The sequence below is a fragment of the Nyctereutes procyonoides genome, unplaced genomic scaffold (genome assembly GCF_905146905.1).
Source record: "Nyctereutes procyonoides isolate TBG_1078 unplaced genomic scaffold, NYPRO_anot_genome, whole genome shotgun sequence".
NCBI lineage: Eukaryota > Metazoa > Chordata > Mammalia > Carnivora > Canidae > Nyctereutes > Nyctereutes procyonoides.
Genome location: NW_026575117.1, coordinates 7,064,326 through 7,088,963, shown reverse-complemented (window position 1 = coordinate 7,088,963; position 24,638 = coordinate 7,064,326). Strand labels below are relative to the sequence as shown.

Here is a 24,638-nt window from a genome sequence, read left to right as displayed (position 1 = left end):
CCCTATGTCTTTCAGATGAGGTTAAAACAGAGAACACCTCTGTGGGTCACTTAAAGAGGGTGCTGGGCTGGTTCTCCCAAGGGTCCCTGTGGGCTGGTATCTGCCGTTCTATATCTGTCTATGCAACTGCTTCAGGATGAATGAGCGGAAGCTGTCATTTTTTCTAAAAACCATACTTTGACATTCTTGGCGGAATTCACTTCCCATGAACATATTAAATGGTTTCAGAGTTAATCAAATGGTTGTAGCTGTTACAGGGCAATGGCTCTCAAATGGTGGCCCCCAGATAGCAGCAGCAACATTGTCTTGGGATTCGTTAGAGATGCCAGTTCTTGGGCCTCACGCTAGAACTACCAAATTATAATCTCTGGGGACAGAATGTAGTAATCTGTATTCTCACAAGCTCTCTAGAAGAATCTGGCGCACGCTGAAATTTGAGAACCATTGTTGAAGGGGATCATTTGTCAGAAGGAGGCCAGACCAGAACTACTAAAACAGCGTTTGTATCAGATGTTAATTTGGATCCCAGTATGGCATTTCTGGGTTAATAAAATGAAAAAAACTTTAATAAAAATGGAATATTTGAGGAGGTTGAAAAGCAAACAAACAAAACACCCCCAAATGGAAAATTTTAGGAGGTAGAAAAACAAAACAAACTAAACAAATAAAACACACAAAAAATGGAAAAATTCACTTCACTTATAACCTTTATATGTCAGCTAAAGAGTTGAGTTTGGTTCAAAGAACCAATGATGAGTGACAATTAGTTTTAATCGGGAATGATGTCTAGACCTGCCTTTGAGAAGTTTAACTCCGCTGGCTCTTTAGGAGATAGCATGATGCGTGGTGGAAGCTGGCTGCAGGGTAGGGACATGAGAAATTCTGGTTCCGGTCCAGATGAACCAAGGGAGTGGGGGTAGGTGTGGGGGGCAGAAGTTCCTCCATTTCTGTCTCCAAAACACCTCTTTGGGCTCATTTCTGTCATGCACTCTTGCATACCCTGTGCTAGCATTCTAGGCTGCTCACTCCTCCATTGCATAATTGATGTCCTTCTCTTTTCCCAGAAATGAACTCTTAGGCATCCTTCGAGATCCAAGTCTATTTTCCCTGTCTTTGTGGTTCCTTCCTCACTTCTTCCCCTTCTCTGAGTTTTTTGCTCTGTCTTCTGTATTCCCACAGCACTGGTTCATATATTTGCTATAGACAGATGCATCAATGTTCAAATGTTATTCGTCTGTTCAGGTGGTTACTTTTTCTATTAAATTTTGAGCTCTTTGAGAATAGGGACAATATCCATTTGTTTATTTATTAAACGAATCTTTTTTAAGCTCCTAGTTTGTGCCAGCAACTGTTTGACAGAATAGGGAAAGTCTGCTATGTGGAAGAGGGAGATAGAGAAATAGGTAACAGAGTAACAGTTAAAATGTATTATGATGGGGAGAAAACTAAAGCAAGATAAGGAGGATGGGAATTGCTATTTTATGTAGTCAAGAAAGATCTCACTTCAAAAAAAAAAAAAAAAAAAAGAACCAGAGGCACCTGGATGGCTCAGTGGTTAAGTGGCTGACTCTTGAGTTTGGCTTGGGTCATGATCTCAGGGTCCTGGGATCAATTGCCTAGCTGCCTTTAGTGGAGAGTCTGTTTGGGATTCTCTCTCACTCTCTTCCTATGCCCACCCTCCCCACCCCCCAAAATAAATAAATAAATCTTAAAAGAAAAGGAGGTGTCTGGTGGCACTATTGGTTGGGCATCTGACTCTTGGTTTCAGTTCAGGTCATGATCTCAGGGTCATGGGATCAAGCCCCGCATCGGGCTCTATCAGCAGGGAGTCTGCTTGGGGTTCTCTCTCTCCTCTCTCTGCCCCTCCCCCTGCTCTCCCTCTCTCTAAAAATAAATAAATAAATTTTTAAAAAGTTAAAAAGAAAAAAGAACCAAACCTTGCAAACCTGCAAACGAAAAAGCTCACAGTTTTGCCTAATGGAATATGATATACACAAAAAAAAGAGAAAGGTCTCACTTAAAAAGATGACATTTGAGCAAAGACCTGAAGGAGGTGAAGGAGTGAGCTTTTTGGATATGTAGGAGGAGAAGAGTTCCAGGAAAAGAAACAGCAAGTGCAATGACCGTGGAGGGAGAGTAGGATTGGTCTGTTTAAGGAATGAACATGGAAAGAGAGCAGTGGTGGGAAGATCAGAGAAGTAGTGGGGAAGTACGTCATGAAAGGACTGGTAGGATTGTTAGGATTTAGCCATTACTCTGAGTGACAGGGAAGTCACTGACAATTTTGGCTATGTCATAATCTGGTTTATGTTTTAAACACATCATTTGGCTGCTCTAATAAGAATAAACCACAAAGAGTAGGGGTGAAGCAAGGAGTATGGTGAGGAGACTGTTATGATACAAACAAAAGATGGTGGCAGGAATTATGGTGGCAGTGGTGGAGGTGATGAGAAGTGGTGATTCTGGATTTACTTTGAAGGTAATAAGATTTGCTGTTCAACTAGATATGGGATACGAAAGAGAAGAATCAAGAGCCTTGAAAAAAGGAAGCCCATTTACACGCTTGGTAGGAGTATAAATCAGTATGGCCTTTGTAGGAAACAGGATGGAAGTTCCCCCCAAATTAAAAATAGAGCTCCCATATAGAGGATCCAGCAATCCCACTTGTGGCTACATATCCAGAGGAAATGAAAACGGAATCTTGAAGAGGTATCTGCACTCCCAAGTTTATCACAGTGCCCATCACAAAGCCAGGATAGGGAAGGACCCTAAGTGCTCATGAAGGGATAAAGATGAAGGGATAAAGAAAATATGGTGCGTGTATGTACATATAATTGAATATTATTCAGCCTTAGAAAAGAAGGAGATCCTGCCATTTGTGACCTAATGGGTGAAACTGGAGGATATTGTGCTAAATGAAATAAACCAGACACAGAAAGACAAATACTGCATTATCTCACTTGTATGTGGAATTATGAAACATTGAACTCTCAGAATCAGAACAGAATAGAAGAGTGGTCACCAGGGGCTGATGGTTGGGGGGAAATGGGGAGCTGTTGGTCAAAGGAACAAAGATTCAGTTATAAGATGAATAAGTTCTGGAGATCTAATATACAGTATGGTGACTCTAGTTAATAATACTGTATTACTGAATTATTAAATATTTTATTGAATTTCATACTATTGAAATTTGCTAAAAGGATAGATCTTTAGTGTTCTCAGTTCAAAAATAAATGTGTTGATGTGTGATGATGGATATGTTAATTACCATGGTTATGGTAATCATTTCACCACATATATATATATATTTTTTTTTACTTTTTTCTCTCACATTCCCCTACATGTTTTTATAGAATTTTGTATGTTTACTGTAGAATTCATGTTTCGATAGTTTTAATAGAACACAAAATTATGTACATTTCCTGACTTCTATTATTCTTTCTTTTTTCCTCCGTGGCATTCTCCATCTCCTAAAATACCCTCAATAATATCTGATATAACCCATGCACAAGTAATCTGTTACCTCCACATCCATGATTCTATAGAAGGTGACCCTAGAAGAGAAGGTTTCTGATGAAGACTTTGCCCCTTCTTAGCTATTCAAGATTGTTTGAAGAGATACTTTTTCCTAGGCTGTGCTTTCCATGCAAAATCAAGAATTTGCCAATTGCAAACAGCTGACAAACCATGTGTTTACTATAAAGGGAGGGCCTAGGAGAACTTGGCATAATGGAGAACATCTGTCACATTATGGAAATTAACTTTACACTTCCAAAGCAAAGTTTCATACAAGCCACTTCATTTGAAATCTCTGTTGAAGAAAAAAGAAAAATCTCCAGTTTGGCCAAGATACTCACGCATGAGAATTTTTGGAATTATCAGATAATTTATTGTACTGGTCTAGTCTGAACTGAGGGATAAACACTTGCACATGCCTGTCTCTTAATTAGTGTGTGTCACTCTTCGACTCTAATGGACTAACGATCATAGGATTATCCTTTAATAATGATTAAAGTGAGAACAAAGAGAAGAACAGCACAGATACTTTTAAGCCAAAATGACACAGAGTATGGGGGCTGGTCATGGCTGAGGGTACGAGTCCTCAGTGGCTTGATGATCCGCTCTCTCTGGGTCAGGATGGTTCTCCGGGCCCCAGCCCACTTCCCTGGCCCCTGCAGGCGGTACTGGTAAGGCGTGCATGGTCCAAAGAAAATTTCCTTAGCCAGTTTAGGATCCCACAGGAAGAGCGAGAGCCCGTTGGGTTTCACTCCTATCTCAGAGGCAATTTCATCCATGTAATCCACGTACTGCACTCTGCATGTGTCACGAGGATTATTCAGGAATCTGAAATCAGAAGGGAAAAAAAAAATTAAAAACCTCAAGTCCGATGACAACTCCCATGCCTCCAGGCACAATTTCCTCTAAACATCAGTAGATCTTGTATGAGGGATAATCTATGGGGAAAAGAATTAATGGCTATTGATAATTTCTTGGTGGTTTCTAACAAAATAGTCAGTCACACACTGTATGTTTCACTCTCAAATCCTTCCAAAGGTCTTGGATAGTGATAGGTGGGTTTTTGTCATATTAATGATATTCTTTCCTGAAATCTTCTGTACTTTGGCCATGCATTTGATTATCATTCAGGATATAATCTCCTTTTGGTAAATTGGTGGGAAATATGAATTGTACAGGCCAGTTATTTAGGTATGTGTGACCTAATTAATTTGATTTTTGGTATTGCTGAAATGCAATCCCTGACTGACCTTCTTAAATCAGCTACTGCATAAGTGAGTATTTTTAGGACGAACCCTTGATCAAAGAGACCAAGCTGTGACTCTCACACGATGGATTCTCAACAGGTATTTGTTTTTTAGAAATTCATTTCCAACCCCAAAGGTTGAGAATAATTTTCTATTAAGAAGATTTGGTACAACCTCCGAGCCTCTGACTTCATGTCAGAATTTTAATTGGATTCTGTAATGATTTGCCAACTCATTTCTCACATTGATTTATCTTTCCAACTCCTTAGAAGAGTGAACAACCCTTCATTTCATCTTACATTTTTATACACTTTGCACCTCTAAGGCTATGCTATGACATAAATTTATAATTGTATGCTTATCCAGCATTACATGAATTTTAAACACAATTCTAAAGTTTCTATGTTGGATTATTCTGTATCCATTCTTCCCACAAATATTCCATACATCTATATTATGCTTAAGAAGAAATGAAGAAGTTGATAATTTGAGATCTCATCTAGGCAAAGAGACTCAGGTTCTATGATGAGAAAAATATAAAGAAAAAAAGATTTAAAAAAAGAAAAATATAAAGAATGCTTGATAGGCAAGCAATTCCACCTAACTATTTCTTTCTTTCTTTCCCTTTTTTCTTTTCTTTCTTTCTTTCTTTCTTTCTTTCTTTCTTTCTTTCTTTCTTTCTTTCTTTCTTTCCTTTCTTTCTTCTTTCTTCTTTCAGATTTTATTTATTCATGAGAGACACAGAAAGAGAGAGGCAGAGACACAGGCAGAGGGAGAAGCAGGCTCCCTGCAAGAGCCCGATGCGGGACTCTATCCGGGGACTCCAGGATCATGCCCTGAGCTTGAGGCAGAGGCTCAACTGCCCAGGCATCCAACCCACCCAAACACTTTCAATTGACTTTCACTAAGAAGCAAGTTTCTTACTCTTTTTCAATTTTTTCTCTCTTCTTTCTTATGTCATCCATCATGTCACTCACCGAAGGTAATTTGTTCAATCCTAGGAAAGAAAGATGATGAGGTTCCAAAAGAAATGAATACCCTGAGTAGAGTCAGTTTGGTAGAGAACACCATGAGTGAGGTAGCACAAGAGTGGGGGAGAGATCCAGGAGTTATTCTGGAATACCCTCCACTCATTGTTTTATCAGGTGCACATGCCTTACAGATGCAAAAGCATGTCCTCTAATGAGTTTGCATCTTGACGAGCAGACCTCAAAGCCCACAAAAAAGGATGGACTGAAAGGAGTCACACTCAACTGACAAGATACAAAATAGTGTGTGTGTAGTCCCATTACCCATTCATTCTGGCTGACCTTTAAAGATTTTATTTATTTATTCATGTGAGACACAGAGAGAGAGGCAGAGACATAGGCAGAGGGAGAAGCAGGCTCCCTGTGGGGAGCCTGATGAGGGACTTGATGTTCCAGGAACTTTTTAAAGGAGAAACAAATAAATGAGCAGAATCATTATAATGTGATTAACATAATTTCATAAAGGTAGGGTTTTTTTTTTTAAGATTTTGTTTTTAAGCACACTCTACATCCAACCTCGAACTCACAACCCTGAGACCAAGAGTTGCTTGCTCCAGTGATGGAGCCAGCCAGGCCTCCCATAAAGGTAGGTTTTAAATCTGTTTTCATCAATTCATTCTCAACCTTAGGATTAATGATATAATAAATAATAATAATAATAATAATAATAATAATAAAGAATAATAATAAAGAATTATAATGGCAATGACTAATTTTCATTCATTCAATCCGAATTTATTGGTAGACAAGTCAGGGTACTTCATTTTTACCACCCTGCAAATTTTATGTAAATATTCATATATTTTTTAAGGTTTTACTTATTTATTCATGAGAGATAGAAAGAGAGAGGCAGAGACACAGGCAGAGGGAGAAGCAGGCTCCCCGCGGGGAGCCCGGTGTAGGACTTGATCTCAGGACCCCAGGATCATGCCCTGAGCCAAAGGCAGATGCTCATCAACTGAGCCACCCAGGTGCCCCAAATATTCCCATTTTTATAAGTGAGAAAATTATGGAGGTCAGGGAATGTGACAAGATCATGCAGCCAGTACATGGAGGAGCTCGGTTTTAATCCCGGGTTTATCAAAGCTCCTGCTCTTTTAATTGTGCTGTCGTGCTCCTCTGGTTACTCTGTGATTCTGTCATAGTTCTCATAATTCACATAATTTACAATTCATAATTCTGTGACTCTGCCTGTCTTCTTTTTATTTTGAACATGAGAGACAGGCAAAATGCTCCCTTTAATTTGGGCTCATTAGAATGATTCTAGCAACACTGGGAAGTAGAATAGTTGTTATTTCTCATCTATGTTTCAGGTTGAGACCTTTCTTCTTACTACCCTTACTTCCTATACTCTATCCTGCCCTGAAGTGCTCTAAAGAATTCTTTGCCAATAACTTGTCACTTGATGATAGCTCCCCCACCCCCACTTGTGCTCTCTCTCTAATATAAATAAATAAATCTTAAAAAAAAATCCCTCTGTGACCTGGCCCCTGCCTACATCCCCAAACTTATTTCCTACCACTTGCCCTCTCCTAGTAGTTTAGCTACACTGGGTTCCTTGCTCTTCCTTGAATAAATCATGCTCATTCCAGCCTTTGAACTTGGTGTTTCTTCTGCAAGAATGTTATTTTTTTTTTTAAGATTTCACTTATTTATTCATAAGAGACACAGACAGAGGGAGCAGCAGACTCTGTAGGGAGGCCGATGTGGGACTCGATCCCAGGACCCTGGGGTCATGACCTGAGTCAAAGGCAGATGCCCAACCACTGAGCCACCCGGGTGCCCCTAGAATGTCATTCTCATCTTAGATATTTAGATATTTAATCTTCATTTTCATATCAGAACCCTACAGGTTAAATAGCTATCAAACTCTAAAGTAGCAAATACTCAAGTGGCACAATTTTGGATACTGTAAAGGTTAACTTCAGACATATTTTGCAGCAGAAGAGCTTCACAATGTCTGTGAAGTCACATTATCTGGATGGCCTTCTCTAACTACACAGAAGGTCAGCTCATACCCTTGAATACACGGACAGCCCATCGACTCTGGAGCTCTGATGTGGGCATGGTGGCTCCCACTGGCTGGAGGATGCCGATGAAAGCTAGGGATGGTTTCTCTAGTTGAGGAGGAAAGACAAATTTAAACATGGAGCGGTGGCTGTCCAGAACTGTTGAATTATTTTCCAAAAAGGGGAAAGAGAAAGTAGTATATCCTGTGGCAAAAATGATAACATCGAGGTCCTCTTCTGTGCCATCTTCAAAGATGGCAGATGTCTCCGTGAACTCTCTCACATTGGGTTTTATCTGAATTCTTCCAGATATTATGTGATTGGGTAGATCATCACTGAAAGTAGCCTGATGGCTCAGAAATCTGGAGAATAAAAATTGAAATCCAGGAAAATTAATGTGTCTTTTTAGAAATGAGTTGAGCTCAGAAAATGCTTCAAATGTTTTTTAGTTGAGCTAAGGAAAAAAAGACTTACATTTTGGTTTTACAAAAGATTTCTTTTACTCAATACTTTTTCTGAATTATTTACTGAATAAACATTCTGTATTTATTAGATTGCCAATAACATTTACTTAATGCTTATTACATACAAAGGGAAGATTTCGAAACGTGGTAATAAAAGTTATACCAGTGGTAATATTGATATCTAACTTCTTTAAAACAATTTTTTGGGGGAGAGATTGTTAAGAGCAGTTGGTATAAGTGTTCATAATAGAACAGGAAAATCAGATCACATTCTGATTTCCATCTATTTTGAGAACCTAAATACCATCTTTATAAATTTTACCAACATTATTTAATACTGTTAGTAGGGTCTCTGCTTCCACCTCTGACCTCCCACAATTTCTCTTCCACTCAGCAGCCTGAGTGATCCTTTTAAAATGTAAAGTTATATCCTGATGAGTTTCTATTTCACTAAAAATGAAACCCAAAGCTATGGCCATGCCGTAGCCCTAAAAATCCCTCTGAGGGTGCTTGGGTGGCTCAGTCAGTTGAGTGACTCTTGATTTTGGCTCAGGTTATGATCTCAGGGTTGGGAGATCAAGCCCTGAGTCTGGCTCTGTGCTCAGTGGGGAGTCTGCTTGAAATTCTCTCTCACACTCTGCTCCTTCCCCCACCTCCACATGTGCTCTCTCTCTAATATAAATAAATAAATCTTAAAAAAAAAATCCCTCTGTGACCTGGCCTCTGCCTACATCCCTGAATTTATTTCCTACCACTTGCCCTCTCCTTGTAGTCAAGCTACACTGGGTTCCTTGCTCTTCCTTGAATAAATCATGCTCATTCCAGCCTTTGAATTTGGTGTTTCTTCTGCAAGAATGTTATTTTTTTTTTTAAGATTTCACTTATTTATTTATGAGAGACACAGACAGAGGGAGAAGCAGACTCTGTAGGGAGGCCAATGTGGAACTCGATCCCAGGACCCTGGGGTCATGACCGGAGTCAAAGGCAGATGCCCAACCACTGAGCCACCTGGGTGCCCCTAGAATGTCATTCTCATCTTAGATATTGTCTCAGGACTCAGCTCCTCACTTCTTTCAGGTCTGCATTCATATGCTTTCTCATCATGTGAGTATTCCAGAACTATCTCATCTAAAAAAGATTCCTCTCCCCAACTCTGTTTACTATTTCTTCATAGCACATATTGCTCCATGTCATTACATTATGTATTGACTAGTTGGTTTCTCTCCTAATAGAAAGAGGCCCAGCAAGAGCTAGCACTCTACCTGGCCTTGTCCTTCCACTCCCAGTACCCAGAAACCTACTTGATCATAGTAGGGACCCAGAAATATTTATTAAATTTATGTACGCTGTACACAGTCAATTTTATGTGCTTCCACATTTATACCTCACAGTGGATAGGTGGATAGGGATTACATTATACCAACATAAAAAAAAAGAAAGAAAGAAAAAATACTTAACTATACCGGGGTTTAAAGGCAGAGACAAAATTACTCTGTAAAAATCCTAGAACATACCTGTGTTGAGGTAGCAAACCATAAACATCATGGTTAAATCGAGCATTTAATTTATTCTCTGACCATCTGTTGATTAAGAATGTAGGGTAAAATCTGGTGAGGATAGCATTAAAACGAGTGAAGAGAACAGTGTCTGCAGGCATTCCGTTATCCCAGACCCGGTTCCAAATCCACGCACCCCGCCTTGTGCTGAGAAACACCTAGGAGAGAATGCAAATAAATGAAAAATAGATGCCTTGAAATCTAAGAGTTTCCTGTCCCAGTTTTTCAGATGTCTGAATGTAAACATGGAACATACAGTCTAAAACAAAACTGTGTGAGGATTTATTCTAATAATGGGCAGACACGGTCCACAGCACCACATTTGTAGAACAACAAATGAGACGTTTAAATAGGATGGTCTTTGAATCACAGATATCTCTCATTTGGCTCATGAGAAATGAATAAGGACTCTCTTGCTTGTTTTCAAAGACAGATTGATAATTAGAGTCACACACACTCACACAAAATTACACATCTGACTTGTTTGCTATAGTCCCAGAGAGCTACCTAACCCAAGGCCTACCTCTGGATCTCACTCACTATCCTTCCTCTCCTTTCTCCAAAGCAGTGTTTGATGCCTGCCATCTCTTAAATTGCAAATCCTGGACAAACATGATGCAGGAAGACTAGAGATCAACAAATTCACACACACCATTCATGTGCCAATTATGATATTACGGAATTTAGAATACTTAGTTAATCTGTATTCCTTGAAATGTAAGTACAGAAGGAATCAGCTGGGGGAGGTATCAAGTGTCAAGTCAGTGAAAAGGAAAGGGATTTAAAGTGGTTTTCTGATATAGTTCATATTTGTAACTGGTGGCTGAGCTGATGAAGCCTACACTCTCTGGTAAAAATAAGCAATATGGCAGTCATTAAAATTTGAAATATTTATTTTTATTCCATTCTCTTTTCAGAAAATGTATTGCCAAGATGTCTACCAAGAAAACAAGTGTGAAGAGGTCATTAACGATCAGGATTGAAGCAGTGTGTGGGTACACCTGACACATATTTCACACAATGCTGACATCTCAGAGGGCAGTGGACAGGGTAACATCGGGGAAAGAGAATTTTAGGAACCAAACCTGTGAAGTTACGTGACTGAGCTCAATTGCCAAATCAGTTCCAGAATTTCCAATGCCGACCACAATGATTTTCTTCCCCCGAAATTTCTCTGGATTCTTGTATTCCCAGCTGTGAATATATTGACCTTTGAACCTCTTGATTCCTGTGGGCAAGAAAGTATTGCTCCAGACTTGGTCATTATTTCACATTATTTTTTACAGTTTATTGTTGAATTCAAAGACCATCCTATTTAAACGTCTCATTTGTTGTTCTACAAATATGGGGCTGTGGACAATGTCTGCCCATCATTAGAATAAAGCCTCACACAGTTTTGTTTTAGACTGTAAGTTCCATGTTTACATTCAGACATCTAATTTCTGCCTCCTTCCCTAAACCCTGCCAAATCTTCAAAGAATTTGGCTCTAATTTAAGTACTACATCTTCCTTATCCTTCATTCTTGTTATTTGCAACAACTGCCTTAGACCCATTTTCCTGTCTTACTTTCTCCACCCAAGCTTCATCCTTGTCTAGATGTTTCCATCTCTTCCTAGGTCCAGTACACCCTTCCCACCAGCACTATTCACTCTCTTCTTCTACTGGGGAAAAATGCGCCAACATCACCCACCAGGATCTGAAGCTAATGTATGAACTTAGAATGTAGGAACTTCATATTTTTGCCTAAAAATCTGCTCTGACTTAAACAAAAACCTCATATGGCAAACCAATGAAGGCTGGTTGATTTTACAGCATTTCATCTTTTAAACAACACTGGGGTCTGCACATAGGGGCTTCATTTGCTCCTCTTGTGATGCTGGAGCAAATGACTGACACTCTAGTCAGCCCTGACTGAGGGTCAGTCCTTGCCATGTTCCTTTCTCCCTACAGAATCTGATCCCAAACTCCAGCTTTCCTTTGGAATCAGTCCTTGTGAGCTCCTGGCATGGATCTAATTTTTCCCAAACTCCATCTTTGCAAGTTGGACAGTCCATCAGATTTCTCACTGTGGCTCTTTCAGTATTTCCTCCTCCTCTTGGTCCCACTGTAATCCCTCTCATTTCCTGAAGACAACCTTTCATTTTTATGAAACAACAAAGATCTTAAGTGAGTTTCTCAACACCTAAAAGTTACTGTGTGTTCATCCATCCTTCCTCTGTCTCCTTTCCCCAGGAGAAAATATTTCTCTTCTCTTTCAGAATGAACCCTTTGCCCTGTGGGTCAAAAATGAAAGGGGGGTTTTGAGGTCAAACAAACATAGGCACAAATCTCAGCTTTTTCACTACCAGTGACATTTGCAATGTGCAAAATGGAAATGGTTTCACTTAGCTCATGGTATGAGCTAATGGAATGGTATAAAGATCCCTTAAAATGTTCCTTTATAGGACTTGAGAAATAGGTTTGATGCTCTTCTTTAAATATCTTTAATCTTTCAAAAAATCTTTAATCTCAGCCCACCTTCTCCCATTTTTATTTATTTATAAAATATTTTATTTATTTTTTTTAATTTTTTTAATTTATTTATGATAGTTATACAGAGAGAGAGAGAGGCAGAGACACAGGCAGAGGGAGAAGCAGGCTCCATGCACCGGGAGCCTGACGTGGGATTCGATCCCGGGTCTCCAGGATCGCGCCCTGGGCCAAAGGCAGGCGCCAAACCGCTGCGCCACCCAGGGATCCCAAAGATTTTATTTATTTATTCATGAGAGATACAGAGAGGGAAATGCAGAGACATGGGTGGAGGGAGAAGCAGACTCCATGCAGGAAGTCCTACGTGGGACTCGATCCCGGGATTCCAGGATCACGCCCTGAGCTGAAGGCAGGCACTTAACTGCTGAGCCACCCAAGCATCCCTCCTTCTCCCATTTTTAACGAACATCTCTTCAACCTTATTATCTTGCGGCCTCCTCAATGTTTCTCCCTCATACAACCAAAATCAGCTCTTCCTGCAGTCTATCTCAGAAAATGGCAACTCAATTGCTTAGACCAACAACATGAGAGCTATCCTTGACACCTCTCTATTACATCTCGCATCCTGCCCATCAGCAAATTCTATCATCTCTATGTTCACACTATACTCAGGATCCAAGCACTTCATTATTTCTCCACTGTCACCCCTCTGGTCCAAACTACCATCATTTCTCACCTGCATTAGTGCAAGAGCCTCTTCCCTGGTCTCTCCATTTCCTCCTTACCGCCTCCTTCCCCAACTATTCTGAACACAGCAGCTGAAGAGATTAGAGCATGCCTCTCCTCTGCTCAAAGCCTCCTAACAGCTCTTACCTCACTCAAAGTCAAAGCCAGAGTGCAAACAATGGCTCATTGTCTGTCCACTCTCTGACATCTCTCCTTCCTACCTCTTTCACTCCCACCACACTGGACCTGTGAGCAACACTCCCACCTCCAGGCCTTTGCCTCTGCTCTTCCTTCTGCACAGTGAGCTTTCTCTGGATATCTGTATCACTTCTTCAACTCCTTTGGGCATTTGCTCAAATGTCCCTTTCTCCTGGAACCCTTACCTGGCCACTCCGTCTGATTTTGCACCACAACCCCCATCCCTAAAATCCTTACCCTTTTCCATAGTCATCACCTCCCACATATTTATCACATTTTTGTCTGTGTCCATCTACTGCACACATGTTCCTCAAGGACAAGGGTTTTGCCTGTTTTGCTCTCTGCTGAGCCTCTGGACACCTGGTCCTGGATAGGTATTCCTTGAATGAATGTTGAATGAATGAATACAGGAATGTTTAAATTTCTAACTAACTAACCAGCTAATAGATTTCTCTTGACCAATTTAAACTTCTCTATCTTCTGAGACACAGACACTCGTTGCAATGGAAGTGAGAGGAGTCTAGACTCTCCTGAGAAATCCAAAGGAGTCACAGGTTCAACCCTTTTTGAGAAGACTGAGTGTATATCTTGTTCCTAGAGACAAACAGGAGATGCTGTGCAGGTAGACCATTCCCACACTATTCCCCATATGCAAGGTGCTTAAGCTCCCAGATAGTAAACAATAGCATTGCAGTAGCTTGTAAGATGTGTACATGGCTATTTATATTCATCATGTTATGCACATACGTACACTTTCAGGAATAAAGCTAAATCTTAATTTATTTTCTGTCTCATTGATTCTACTATTTACTCGAAACTATTTTGAAAATTTTCATTTATTTATTTAAGTAATGTCTACACTCAACGTGGGGCTCAAACCCGTGTCCCCGAGATCAAGAGTCCCATGTTCTTCCAACTGAACCCACCAGGTACCCCGTATTCACTCCAACTATTACCAACACAAAAACAATTCCTGCATTTTGTTTTCCAGTTGGAAAAATGTAGCACTTTTCTCAAAATAGCCCAGAACTTGTGGCAATAGAGTATTAGTAATTTTTAATTTTCAATGTTATAACATTATGTTTTATTTCAATAGACCCTGAAAGAGCATGCATTATAATCAGAAAAAATATTTATTTTGAAGATAAGGTGGCTTTCAGAGTTACAAATTGTCTTCAAAAATAACAATAAGCAACAACGATAAAACCCCACATCACCTTAGCATTCAGTATGACATACCTGGAAAGTTCTGGAGTGGCAAGATGGGGTCGCTGTAAAGGCCACTGCACACCATAATCCCATCAAAGACATAGGATTTCTGCTTTCCTGCAGTCTCAACTATGACATCCCACTGTCCTGTGCAAGAGAAGTCGGAGCGCTTCCTCACGCTGCACACCTTTGACTGGGAATGAGACAAACTTGGACTTGCAGCCTCTATTCCCCATTACATCCTGTCCCTGAAATTTGGGCCTCAGTGAGTAAGTTTGGTTATAACTACTCTCCTTTGGGGTTTCCTGAAAGAGTTTCTTTAAAGCTTGTTTCCTACTGAGGCTTGTTTTTGTTTTTAAAGATTTTATTCATTTATTTGAGAGACAGAGCATGAATGGGGGGCTAGGAGGGGCAGAGAGAGAAGGAGAAGCAGGCTTCACATCGAGCAGGGAGCCCAATGCACGGCTCAGTCTCAGGACCCTGGGATCATGACCTGAGTTGAAGGCAGATGCTTAACCGACTGAGCCATCCAAGAGCCTCTACCAAGGCTTTTTAAAAGTAGAGATGTAGGCCAGTGTGTGCCCAGCTGTGTTTCTAAATGTAGTTGGTCGTGAGCCAACATCAGGTGCACAGTCTAGCATTTCACCCAATCTATCGTACTTTTTCCTGAAGGAAGTGAGGAGGGAGATCCTGCTCACTTCACTGGAGATGCCTGTAGAATAACCCCCCAGACTGAACAGGTGTGCATTACTGCCCCTCACTCTTGCCTGGCTCTTGACCCGACCAAGAAGGTTCTGCACACGATGAGTGTTCCCTGCCCCACTCACCAGAAACTGGATGTGCTTCAGTAGGTGAAAATGTTGTACATACATCCTGAGGTACTCCATGATTCTAGAATTGTGCAAGTAGTTGGGGAAGTGATCGGGAAACGGGTAATCACTGTAGGCTGTCATCTCCTTTGAAGTGTTGCTAGTGGCAGATTCATAGACACTCGGCCTGCAACTCTTAGCCTTCTCCTACCAAGAAAAAAAGGACACTCCCTGTTTTTTAGAATATAAGAGTAACAGTTAAAAAAAAGTTGACGCCTTTCTTTGTCAAGTGATGAAGTTACTGGGATGAATTCCTCCAAAGAAAGGAAAGTTGCTTTTCCAGTACTTTCCCAAGAGGTAAGATACCTTGTCATAAATAGTTTAAAAGAGCAAATAGTTTTGTTGGGCAACAAAAAGAAAAAATATGAAAAGGTGAAGAAAGAACATGAAAAGGACATGAGAAGAAAAATGTATGTAGAATACCAGAGAATGAAAATGAACAGAGGAAGATGGGGCTGCCTCTCTGCCGACAGAGCTTGATGGGGTCAGAGTCCCAGCCAGAGGGTATACAAGATGTCCACGCTGTTTGTAGTGATGAATAGAAAAGAATAGAGTGTCAGTTCATTAGGCTTTCTTTTTTTTCTTCCTTTTTAAATTTTTTTCTAATTACAACAGCACATGTTAGTTAGAATTTTATAGAAAAATCAGAGATGACTATCATTCTTGGTGATCGCTTTAAATGTTTTGATATATATATACCCTTCTGGTTTCAGTCTCTCAATCCTTCAGAATTGTTCTATATATTATCTACTTATCTATATGCATACAGACAGGAAATAGTATTTTAGTGCTTTTCAATTATGTTCAGTTATGGTTTATAATTATATCATAAATGGAATATATAATCATATATAATTATAAAATATACATTATATACAAAATTCTATACTGCAAATATGCATATAATTTTTATGATTATATATAATTTTATAATTATGTATAATTATAGTTATATAATTTATAATTATATATTATATTTTCTAATTTTCTATGCAAAATATTATTTAGCTATATATTAAATATATAATTATAATTATATCTAATATATATTATATTATATATAATATATTAATATATATTATAATATATAATATTAATATTAATTATATAGATATAATTATATATAATTATATATATATCTAGATCTATAATCATATATATATCTAGATCTATAATCTATATATAGATATATATATCTAGATCTATAATTATATATATATAGATCTATAATCTATTATAATTATATATAATTATATATCTATAATTATATAGATATAATTAATATATTATATCTAATATATTATTTTTATGACTATATTTATAATTACATATAATAGTATATATGGTATAATATATATAATATGTAATATACCATATTTTTATAATTATATAATTATATAATAGTATATAATGGTATTATATATTATATACTAATGTATATTATTATATGTAATATGATATATATAATCATATATATTACCTAATTCAATCCTGTGAAGCACATTATCATCTTTATTTTTCAGGTTATAACAGTAGTGCATACAACACACGATATCTGTTATATGCTTTAGCAACCATTCCTGATTTTTTTAAAATGAAGAATAGAGGGACACCTGGGTGGCTCAGTGGTTGAGTGTCTGCCTTTCACTTAAGGCGTGATCCGGGGATCCCGGGATCAAGTCCCACATGGGGTGCCTTGTGAGGAGCCTGCTTCTCCCTCTGCTTATGTTTCTGCCTCTCTCTCTGTCTCTCATGAATGAATAAAAAAATCTTAAAAGAAGAATGAAAGCTAGATATCTAATTTAAGGCTAAGAAAAAAAAAACCGTATCACTTACAATATGCTGTTTTCTCCTAGAAGAATTTACTATAGTCCTAAAATGTAATCATTTTAATATATGTACACAGAAAACACAATTGGGAGGAGATCAATTTTTTTCCTGTATCTTTTGTATATTATTGGTGACATAAGCAATCAGTAATGCATGTACTATGAATATTCTAAACTTGAAGCCAGGATATATGGAATCTAATTCCTGTTAAGGTATATTAACTTTAAGAACAGATCAAAGTATGTGTTTTCTTCTTCCAAACGAAGAGCATTGTTTAATAAAGGCCACTGTATCGAAGTGCACATATCTTAAAAACACCCCTTCTGATAGGAATAGTTTCTGCAAATATGAGCAGCATTTTTTCCTAAGTGAAACCTTAAAAAATATGGGTGTGACAAGTGAAATCAGATGACTTGCTGTGGTATTGTGGCATTTTGACGTGGTCCTTGAGATATATCGTTGTCTTGTTTGGATAAGGGAAACTGACATCAAATCATTTCTCTTAATCTATTTCTTTAGCTGGCAAATAAGGGCTTGCCTACCTCACAGAGTTGTTATGAAGACCAAATAATGCACATAAAATGCTTTAAAAACCTTACACAGGAAATAAACAAGTGCATACAGTGTGATACAACTAATAGTACCCGTGTGCACAGGGTGCTTGGACATCAGGTTTGGAGGTTGGAGAAGATTTCCTGGAGACATGTCTGTATTGCTCAAGGTCCAGCCAGAAACATGGAAACTACTCTCAATACTTGAAACCAGGAATGTAATACAGGGAACTGTTCACACACAAAAATGAAAGACCTGAAAAACCAACCAGATGTTGGCAAGACATCCCAGAGGTCAGCAAAAGCAGGCAGCCACCACCACCTGTAGGTTAGATCTAGGCAGTTAAGAGCTGGTGTACTGCTACCTTTCTTCCCCACTTCCCATGGTAAAGTTGGGGGCCACAGAGCCACGTGGTCTAGGGGTATAACTAAGTTGGAGAAGGACCACTTAATCACATCTGACCTTGATGAAGGACAAAAACTGTTACTGTGCTAAGCTCTTGAGATGTCAGAGTTTGTGGGACAGTGAGTGTTAGCTGTGCTTACTAGTATATATATATATATATATATTATTAGGCCAAAGATAAAAGTCTACAGATCCAGTGTTAGTATATATGAGGTAGCTGAAGCCAAAGATGCTAAGGAAGAATCTTAAGGGACTTGCAAAAAGTAAAAGACCAGAGGATTGAGAATAGAACAATCAGCTACACTTTGAGGCCAGGTGGAAAAATATAGATAGGAAAAGCAGAGAAGAAAAGAGAGAGAAATCACAGAAGCCAGGGATAAGTATTTTATTTATTTATTTTTTTTGGGGGGGGGAATAAGTGTTTTAAAAAGACATTGATTTTTGACATTTTTAGAGTCCCTCAAGAAAGCAAGAAAATTCAGCCCAGGAAGTCCATCTCCTTTGACCACTTTGGTGTCAGCAGCGAGAGCAGCTTTCTGGATAGGTTGGAAAGCCCATCAGGTAAGGATGGTGTAGACGGCCCCAGGGGAAGACAATGCAGAGAGTGAGCACAGGCTTCTCCTTCAGGGAGCTAGACTCCGGAAGGAGGAAGGACAGCTGGAGCATTGTCCTTGGGGGAGGCAAAGATTGGGATTCAATGCACAGGTGCAAGCACTAATAAAAAATAATACTTATTATACTAATAGTTGATACGTTACTGCTGAAATCTATGCATTCCTATTTCCTTGATATGGAAAAGACGTCATCACACATGTGGAAGTGTAGTCTATTCAAACGTACCTCGTAGCGCCACAGTCCTCCAATGTCGTGGCTTCCTTCAAAACAGGTGGGCTCCAGTCCTTCCTCCAGACAGATCTTAATGGCACCCAATCCGCTGACCCCAGCACCAATCACTGCAATTCTCTTTGGTGGCATTGTGTCTTGTATCAGGGAATTTATTAGTAGAAAAGCAGATTTTTATTGTCATGGAATTTTTTTTTCTATAATGCAAGATCATCAGAGCTTTTTTTTCCCCTGAAAATTGCTAACTAATGCATTTGAGAAATGTTCTACTCAAAGCTGTTCTCCAATTCGAAGGCTCTCTGAGCAGCAGAAAACCCTACCTCACACAAGACTTTCTTATTTTCAAGTACAAAGTAGAGTGCTTCTAAGACAAAAATGTGGTGGAGGGACGTTTGCCTTAGGCTCAGGTCATGATCCCAGGGTCCTGGGATCCAGCCCTCCCAGGATCAGTCCCCCATCTGGGTTCCTGGTCAGCTAGGAGCCCATTTCTTCCTCTCCCTCTGCCCCTCCCTCTGCTTGTGCACTCTTTCTCTGTCAAATTAATAAATAATTTTTTTAAAAAAGGTTTGACTGCTGAAGTCACACACACCACTCCATACACAGATTTTGCCCAAACCGACTTTTAATTCCTTCTGCTACTACTATCTGCTTGCTGAAACACTCACATTGGGTACTTCTGCATGGTTTACTTTTGTTTTGTTTTGTTTTGTTTCGTTTTGTTTTGTATATTTTACTTTTTATTTAGGCCAGAGAATCCCTACTTTGGCCCTGTGATAGGGTCTGAAGTGGCAAGGGCAGGAAGAAAACTGCCACAGAGCATTCCTTCAAGTAAATATCACTCATCACACTCTTCTTAGGGCGAAGTGCAAGCTACCCATGTAGATAGTCTTTAGAAAAGTAGTCCAACTGTCTTCATATCAAAGATTAATGTTCTGCTATTCATTCATTCATTCATTCATTCACCCATTCATTCATTCATTCATTCAATAAGCATTTACTGGTACCTACTACGTGCCAGACACTACTTTAGTTGGGCAGATACTGCAGTGAATAGATCTGACATGGTGCCTTGAAAACAGGTGGAGAATAAACAAAGGAGTAAGTAGGTAGTAAGCCAGCCGATGGTGCCAACTATGGAGGAAAATGAAGCAGGGTAGGGGCTGTGGGGGAATGTAGACACAGGGTATTGTTTTCTGTAACATGGTCAAGGAAGGGCTCCCTCATGATGTTTAAGCAGCCGGTGGGGGACCTGAAAGAGAATTCCAAACAGACAGTCTGAGGCAGAAACATGCTGGACATTTTTGAAGAAAAGCAAGGGACATGTTGTGAGTGGGTGCCAAAAGGGTGGAGGGGATGATGAGGTTGGAGAGGAAGTATTAGGCATCAGTGTCAGAGTCAGGATCAGTACCAGAGGTCAGACCAGGCAGTGCACTTTTTCAAAGGATGGAGCAAAGGAAATATATGGACAGTATCAATAGGTGCTCAGAGATGCCACTTACCTGTAAGAGCCTCCGAGGACACTATTCTCCTCATGCTATCTGTTCTACAGGGTTGTTCCACCCTCTGCTGTTCAGCTGAACCTGAAGGAATAGTTTTCTTCTTCCTTCCTTCCTTCCTTCCTTCCTCTCTTTCTCTCTTTCTCTCTTTTTCTTTGTTTCTTTCCTTGTCTTGGAAATAGAGTTTTCTTAAGAGAGGCCCCCTTAACTATCATCTGGTGACTTTCTCCCTGTATCTCCCCCCTTTAATCTGAATTTCTCTTTGAAGGAGGAATGGAATTGAATTCTGTACTGCAATGTTAACAGTTTTTTTTTAATCATAGTGGATTAGAGCAGCTATTAAAATACGAGACTATTTTTTAATCTGGAGTTCCTTCTTAAATTCTTTTAGATTAAGGCTTATTAACCTAACCATGTACCATTGATGTGTTGCTATGGCTTGAAAATGTATCCAGAGGCAATAACCAACGAATTTGCCCAATGACAGCAGCAAGTACCTAAATAATCCCCCTGAGTACAGCAGTTAATGCAGAGGTTTTTCAAGTGCTTAGCAGGATTGTAGTATCAGCCAGAACCCTGGATCACGAAGTAGCAGAATGAGTGCATACTAACAAAGAAATCACTATCAACGGAAATACATGGATAATGAATGTTGCATTTATTGTTAATTTGAAAAGTAAATCCGAATACTCAGTGCTCATTTTTAAATGCCAAGGCTATTATGTTTCACTGCGATATGTACATTTGTTTGAAAAATCACCTTTCAAATGTCAGAAATATCAAGTCAAATACTCTTCTCCTGGGTATTCAAATTCCGACTGTTGCAATAAAAGCCTATTAGCCCATACATCCTGTGCTTAGTGAGGTGTATTGCCTCCTTGATCGTTTAGATCCTCTTGCTCCTCCAGTAGCTCCCCTTAACCTCCAGTGCCCTGTCACCTCTGTCTCTTTAGCCCTTCACCTGAAACAAACCCAAATGACACCCAGTAGGCCAAATCTCCCTCTATAGGTATAGCCGACGCTGGCCCCAGCCTGTTTTCTGCCCCACTGGAAATGGAAATGAGTTGATCTTTGGATGAAGTCTTGTGAATATTCTCTACTCCTTAGTTACCCTTTTGCTTTTGATCGCTTATAGAGAACACAGGATATTTTTCTAATCATGCAGTTACATGTCATAAAACAAAAACTTAAAAATTCCATTAAGCCTCCATGTCTTGTACGAAGTAAAGGTCATAAGACTAACCTGTAGCAAGAAGAAAAAGAAAAGCAGATTTGTTCTTGAGGTCTCCCTGCACTGGGGTAAAGAGATGGGCTCCGGAATCCTTGCCTCTTCGGAGAGGACTGACAGCTCCTGTGCTCTTCCCAACACTGAGGGAGCCCACCAGGGTGAGTTTTATGCAATGACTAATTTGCAAAAACTCCTCCCCGTGTGTCTCTCCTCATTGCCTGATGGGGTGGAGGTAAGAAAGTTGGGGTTCAGGTAAGAAGCTGGCAGGTCATCAAATTTTTCTAAACATAGTAATTGTGTTGGTCTCACAAAGTCTAATTAAATTGAAGGTACTGAGAAGCCCGGAAGGAACTTCATTAAGACACTATTCAGCTTGGAAATTGATCTATAGTGAAACCTGGAAAACATGGGAAAACATTTCATTGCCTGGGATGATAGATAATGAGCGTTAATGCGTTCCAATTGATGGAGCATTCTCACCAAAGCTAGGATAGGGAGGGGGAGCGATCGACCAGAAACATACTCGTACATAATTTTTTGTCTATTTATGACTATTTCTTTAGGGTAAATGTCTACATCGGCAATGGCTGAGTCCAAAGGCATTTGAGGAACAGTTTTTCAGATCTCTGATAAAGAGTTTCTAATAAAGATTAAAGTAGTTTCATGATGATTAAAAATGTTTGAAGATACCCTTTCCCTCCTCCTTGCTAATTACGCAAATATTCCATTTTCTTCCTTCCTTCCTTCCTTTTCTTTCTTTCTTTCTTTCTTTCTTTCTTTCTTTCTTTCTTTCTTTCTTTCTTCTTTCTTTCTTTCTTTCCTTCCTTCCTTCCTTCCTTCCTTCCTTCCTTCCTTCCTTCCTTCCTTCCGATTTTATTTATTTATTCATGAGAGACACAGAGAGAGGCAGAGACATAGGCAGAGGGAGAAGCAGGCTCACTTTGGGGACCCTGATATGGGACTCGATCCCAGGACCCCAGGATCACGACCTGAACCAAAGGAAGACACTCAACCAGTGAGCCACCCAGCTCCCAAATATTCCATTTTCTTAATGGTATCTGCCATTCTTTGAATAACAGTGACTCTGAACTCCACTAATATATTTTTGGTCCATTTGTGTTTCTTCTCTAGTGAATTTGATGAATATAATTTCTACATTTTTCTATCCTTTTTGTTTAAAGAAATCTTTTTACATTATAAATAGGAACCATTTTTCCTCTCGTACGTGTTCCAAATATTTTTTTTGTTTTGTTATTAGCTTTTAAAAATTACATAGATTTTTTTCCTCCATTTTTACCAAGTAAAATATATTTTTTCTTTACAGTTACCGGCTATCATGTCATACTCCTAAATTTTCCCTATCTCAAGTTTGTAAAATTATTCATCCATATTAATTATGTTTTTACTTTTTTTTTTGTTTTTACATTTTTATTTAACATTTTGATAGTTCCAAAGTTAGATTTTTTTTTTTTTTGAGAGAGAGTATGTTCGTAGGCGAGTGGTGCAGGGTGAGGGGCAGAGAGAGAGCGAGAATCTTAAGTAGGCTCCCCACCAACCATGGAGCCCAATGTGGGGCTTGAGCTCATTACCTGAGCCAAAATCAAGAGTCGAATTCCTCACAAACTCAGCCACTGAGGGGCCCTCAGAGTTCAATTTTGATAGGGTGTGAAGCAATACTTCATTGTGATCCTTTTTCCCATTAATCACCAGGTGCTTCTGCCCATTTTATCAAACAAGACCTTCTTCTCCTATCACAATGGAAATGTCATATTTATAACATCCTCAATATTTATGTTTTGTTTTATTGCAGATATTCATATTCTGCTCCACTAATGATTCTTTATATTCAGATATCAAAACCTCACTATTTAAATATTGTTGCTTTAAAAGATTTTTGATATTTCCCTGTGCAGCCTCCAATTATTACTCTTCTTTTTTCAATATTTTCTTGACTTTTTTTTTTAAATCAAATTCACTTTTCTGGATGAAACTGGGATTAATTTTTCATCATTCCTAGAAATAAAATTTTATTTAAATGTAGCAGTTAATTATGGAATAATTGACATCTTTATAACATGGAACTTCTCTCTTTATTCATATCCTTTGTGTATCCTATAGTGAAGTGTTCCTTACATGGGTTCACTAATTTCATTGTGATACATTTTATTGATTTCTAGTTATATATCTGATTATTATTGGTATTATTGATTTCTCCAGTATATTTTCAAACTTATTTATTGCTGGCATATCAGCTAATAGTTGTGTATATATATATACATATATATATAATTTATTTACATATTATGTAGGAAAGTATATAAATGTTTTTTAATAGTTCATACACACACATATAATTTCAATCACTTCCCAAACTCTCATTTATTCTAAATATCTCATAGATTCTTATGTCAGTCCAAATAAATAATCAAAAAATCAAAATGATAATACGATTTAGTTTCTCCTTTTCTAATGCATATTCCTTTGTTTTTCCTCTCTTTTACTGAATTGTCTAAAATTTTCAGAACAATTTCCAACAGAAGTGGTTACTGAACATGTTCCTTGTGTGTTTCACTCTTGAATATGATACTGGCTTCTGATATGAGAATTTTCCTTCTTTCAGATTTTATTTATTTATTCATGAGAGATACAGAAATCATATTAAGGAAATATTCTTCTTTTTCTTGATAGCTCTGTCTCTGTGTGTGTATGTTTAACCAAGACACAGTATTCATTTAGTTAAATGCATTCTTAAAGCAATTAAGGTAATCATATAGTTATCTAATTTCATCTATTGCTGTAATGGATTATATTAATAGATTTCCCATTTGAACCATATTTGCATTTATACATTAAATCTTACTTGGTCACGATATACTAGTATTTAAAAATGTTGGATTTTATTTCTTAAACTTTGTTAATGATTTAAAATCACAACTAATATTGGTGTATTGCTTACCTTTTTTATTCTTTTTCAAGACTATGTTATCTTTGT

At 38.6% G+C, this 24,638-nt stretch overlaps 1 protein-coding gene across 1 annotated transcript; it reads right to left on the bottom strand.

Annotated features, from left to right (window-relative positions):
- Positions 1-3,992: 3,992 nt before the first annotated feature.
- Positions 3,993-19,054, bottom strand: LOC129515160 (flavin-containing monooxygenase 5-like). Its single transcript, XM_055333887.1, has 8 exons — positions 18,920-19,054; positions 15,251-15,439; positions 14,454-14,616; positions 10,906-11,048; positions 9,779-9,978; positions 7,810-8,162; positions 5,688-5,760; positions 3,993-4,344 (listed from the first exon to the last, which is right to left on the bottom strand). The coding sequence occupies exons 1-8, from the start codon at positions 19,052-19,054 to the stop codon at positions 3,993-3,995; spliced, it is 1,608 nt and encodes a 535-aa protein (XP_055189862.1).
- Between the last annotated feature and the right edge of the window lie 5,584 nt (positions 19,055-24,638).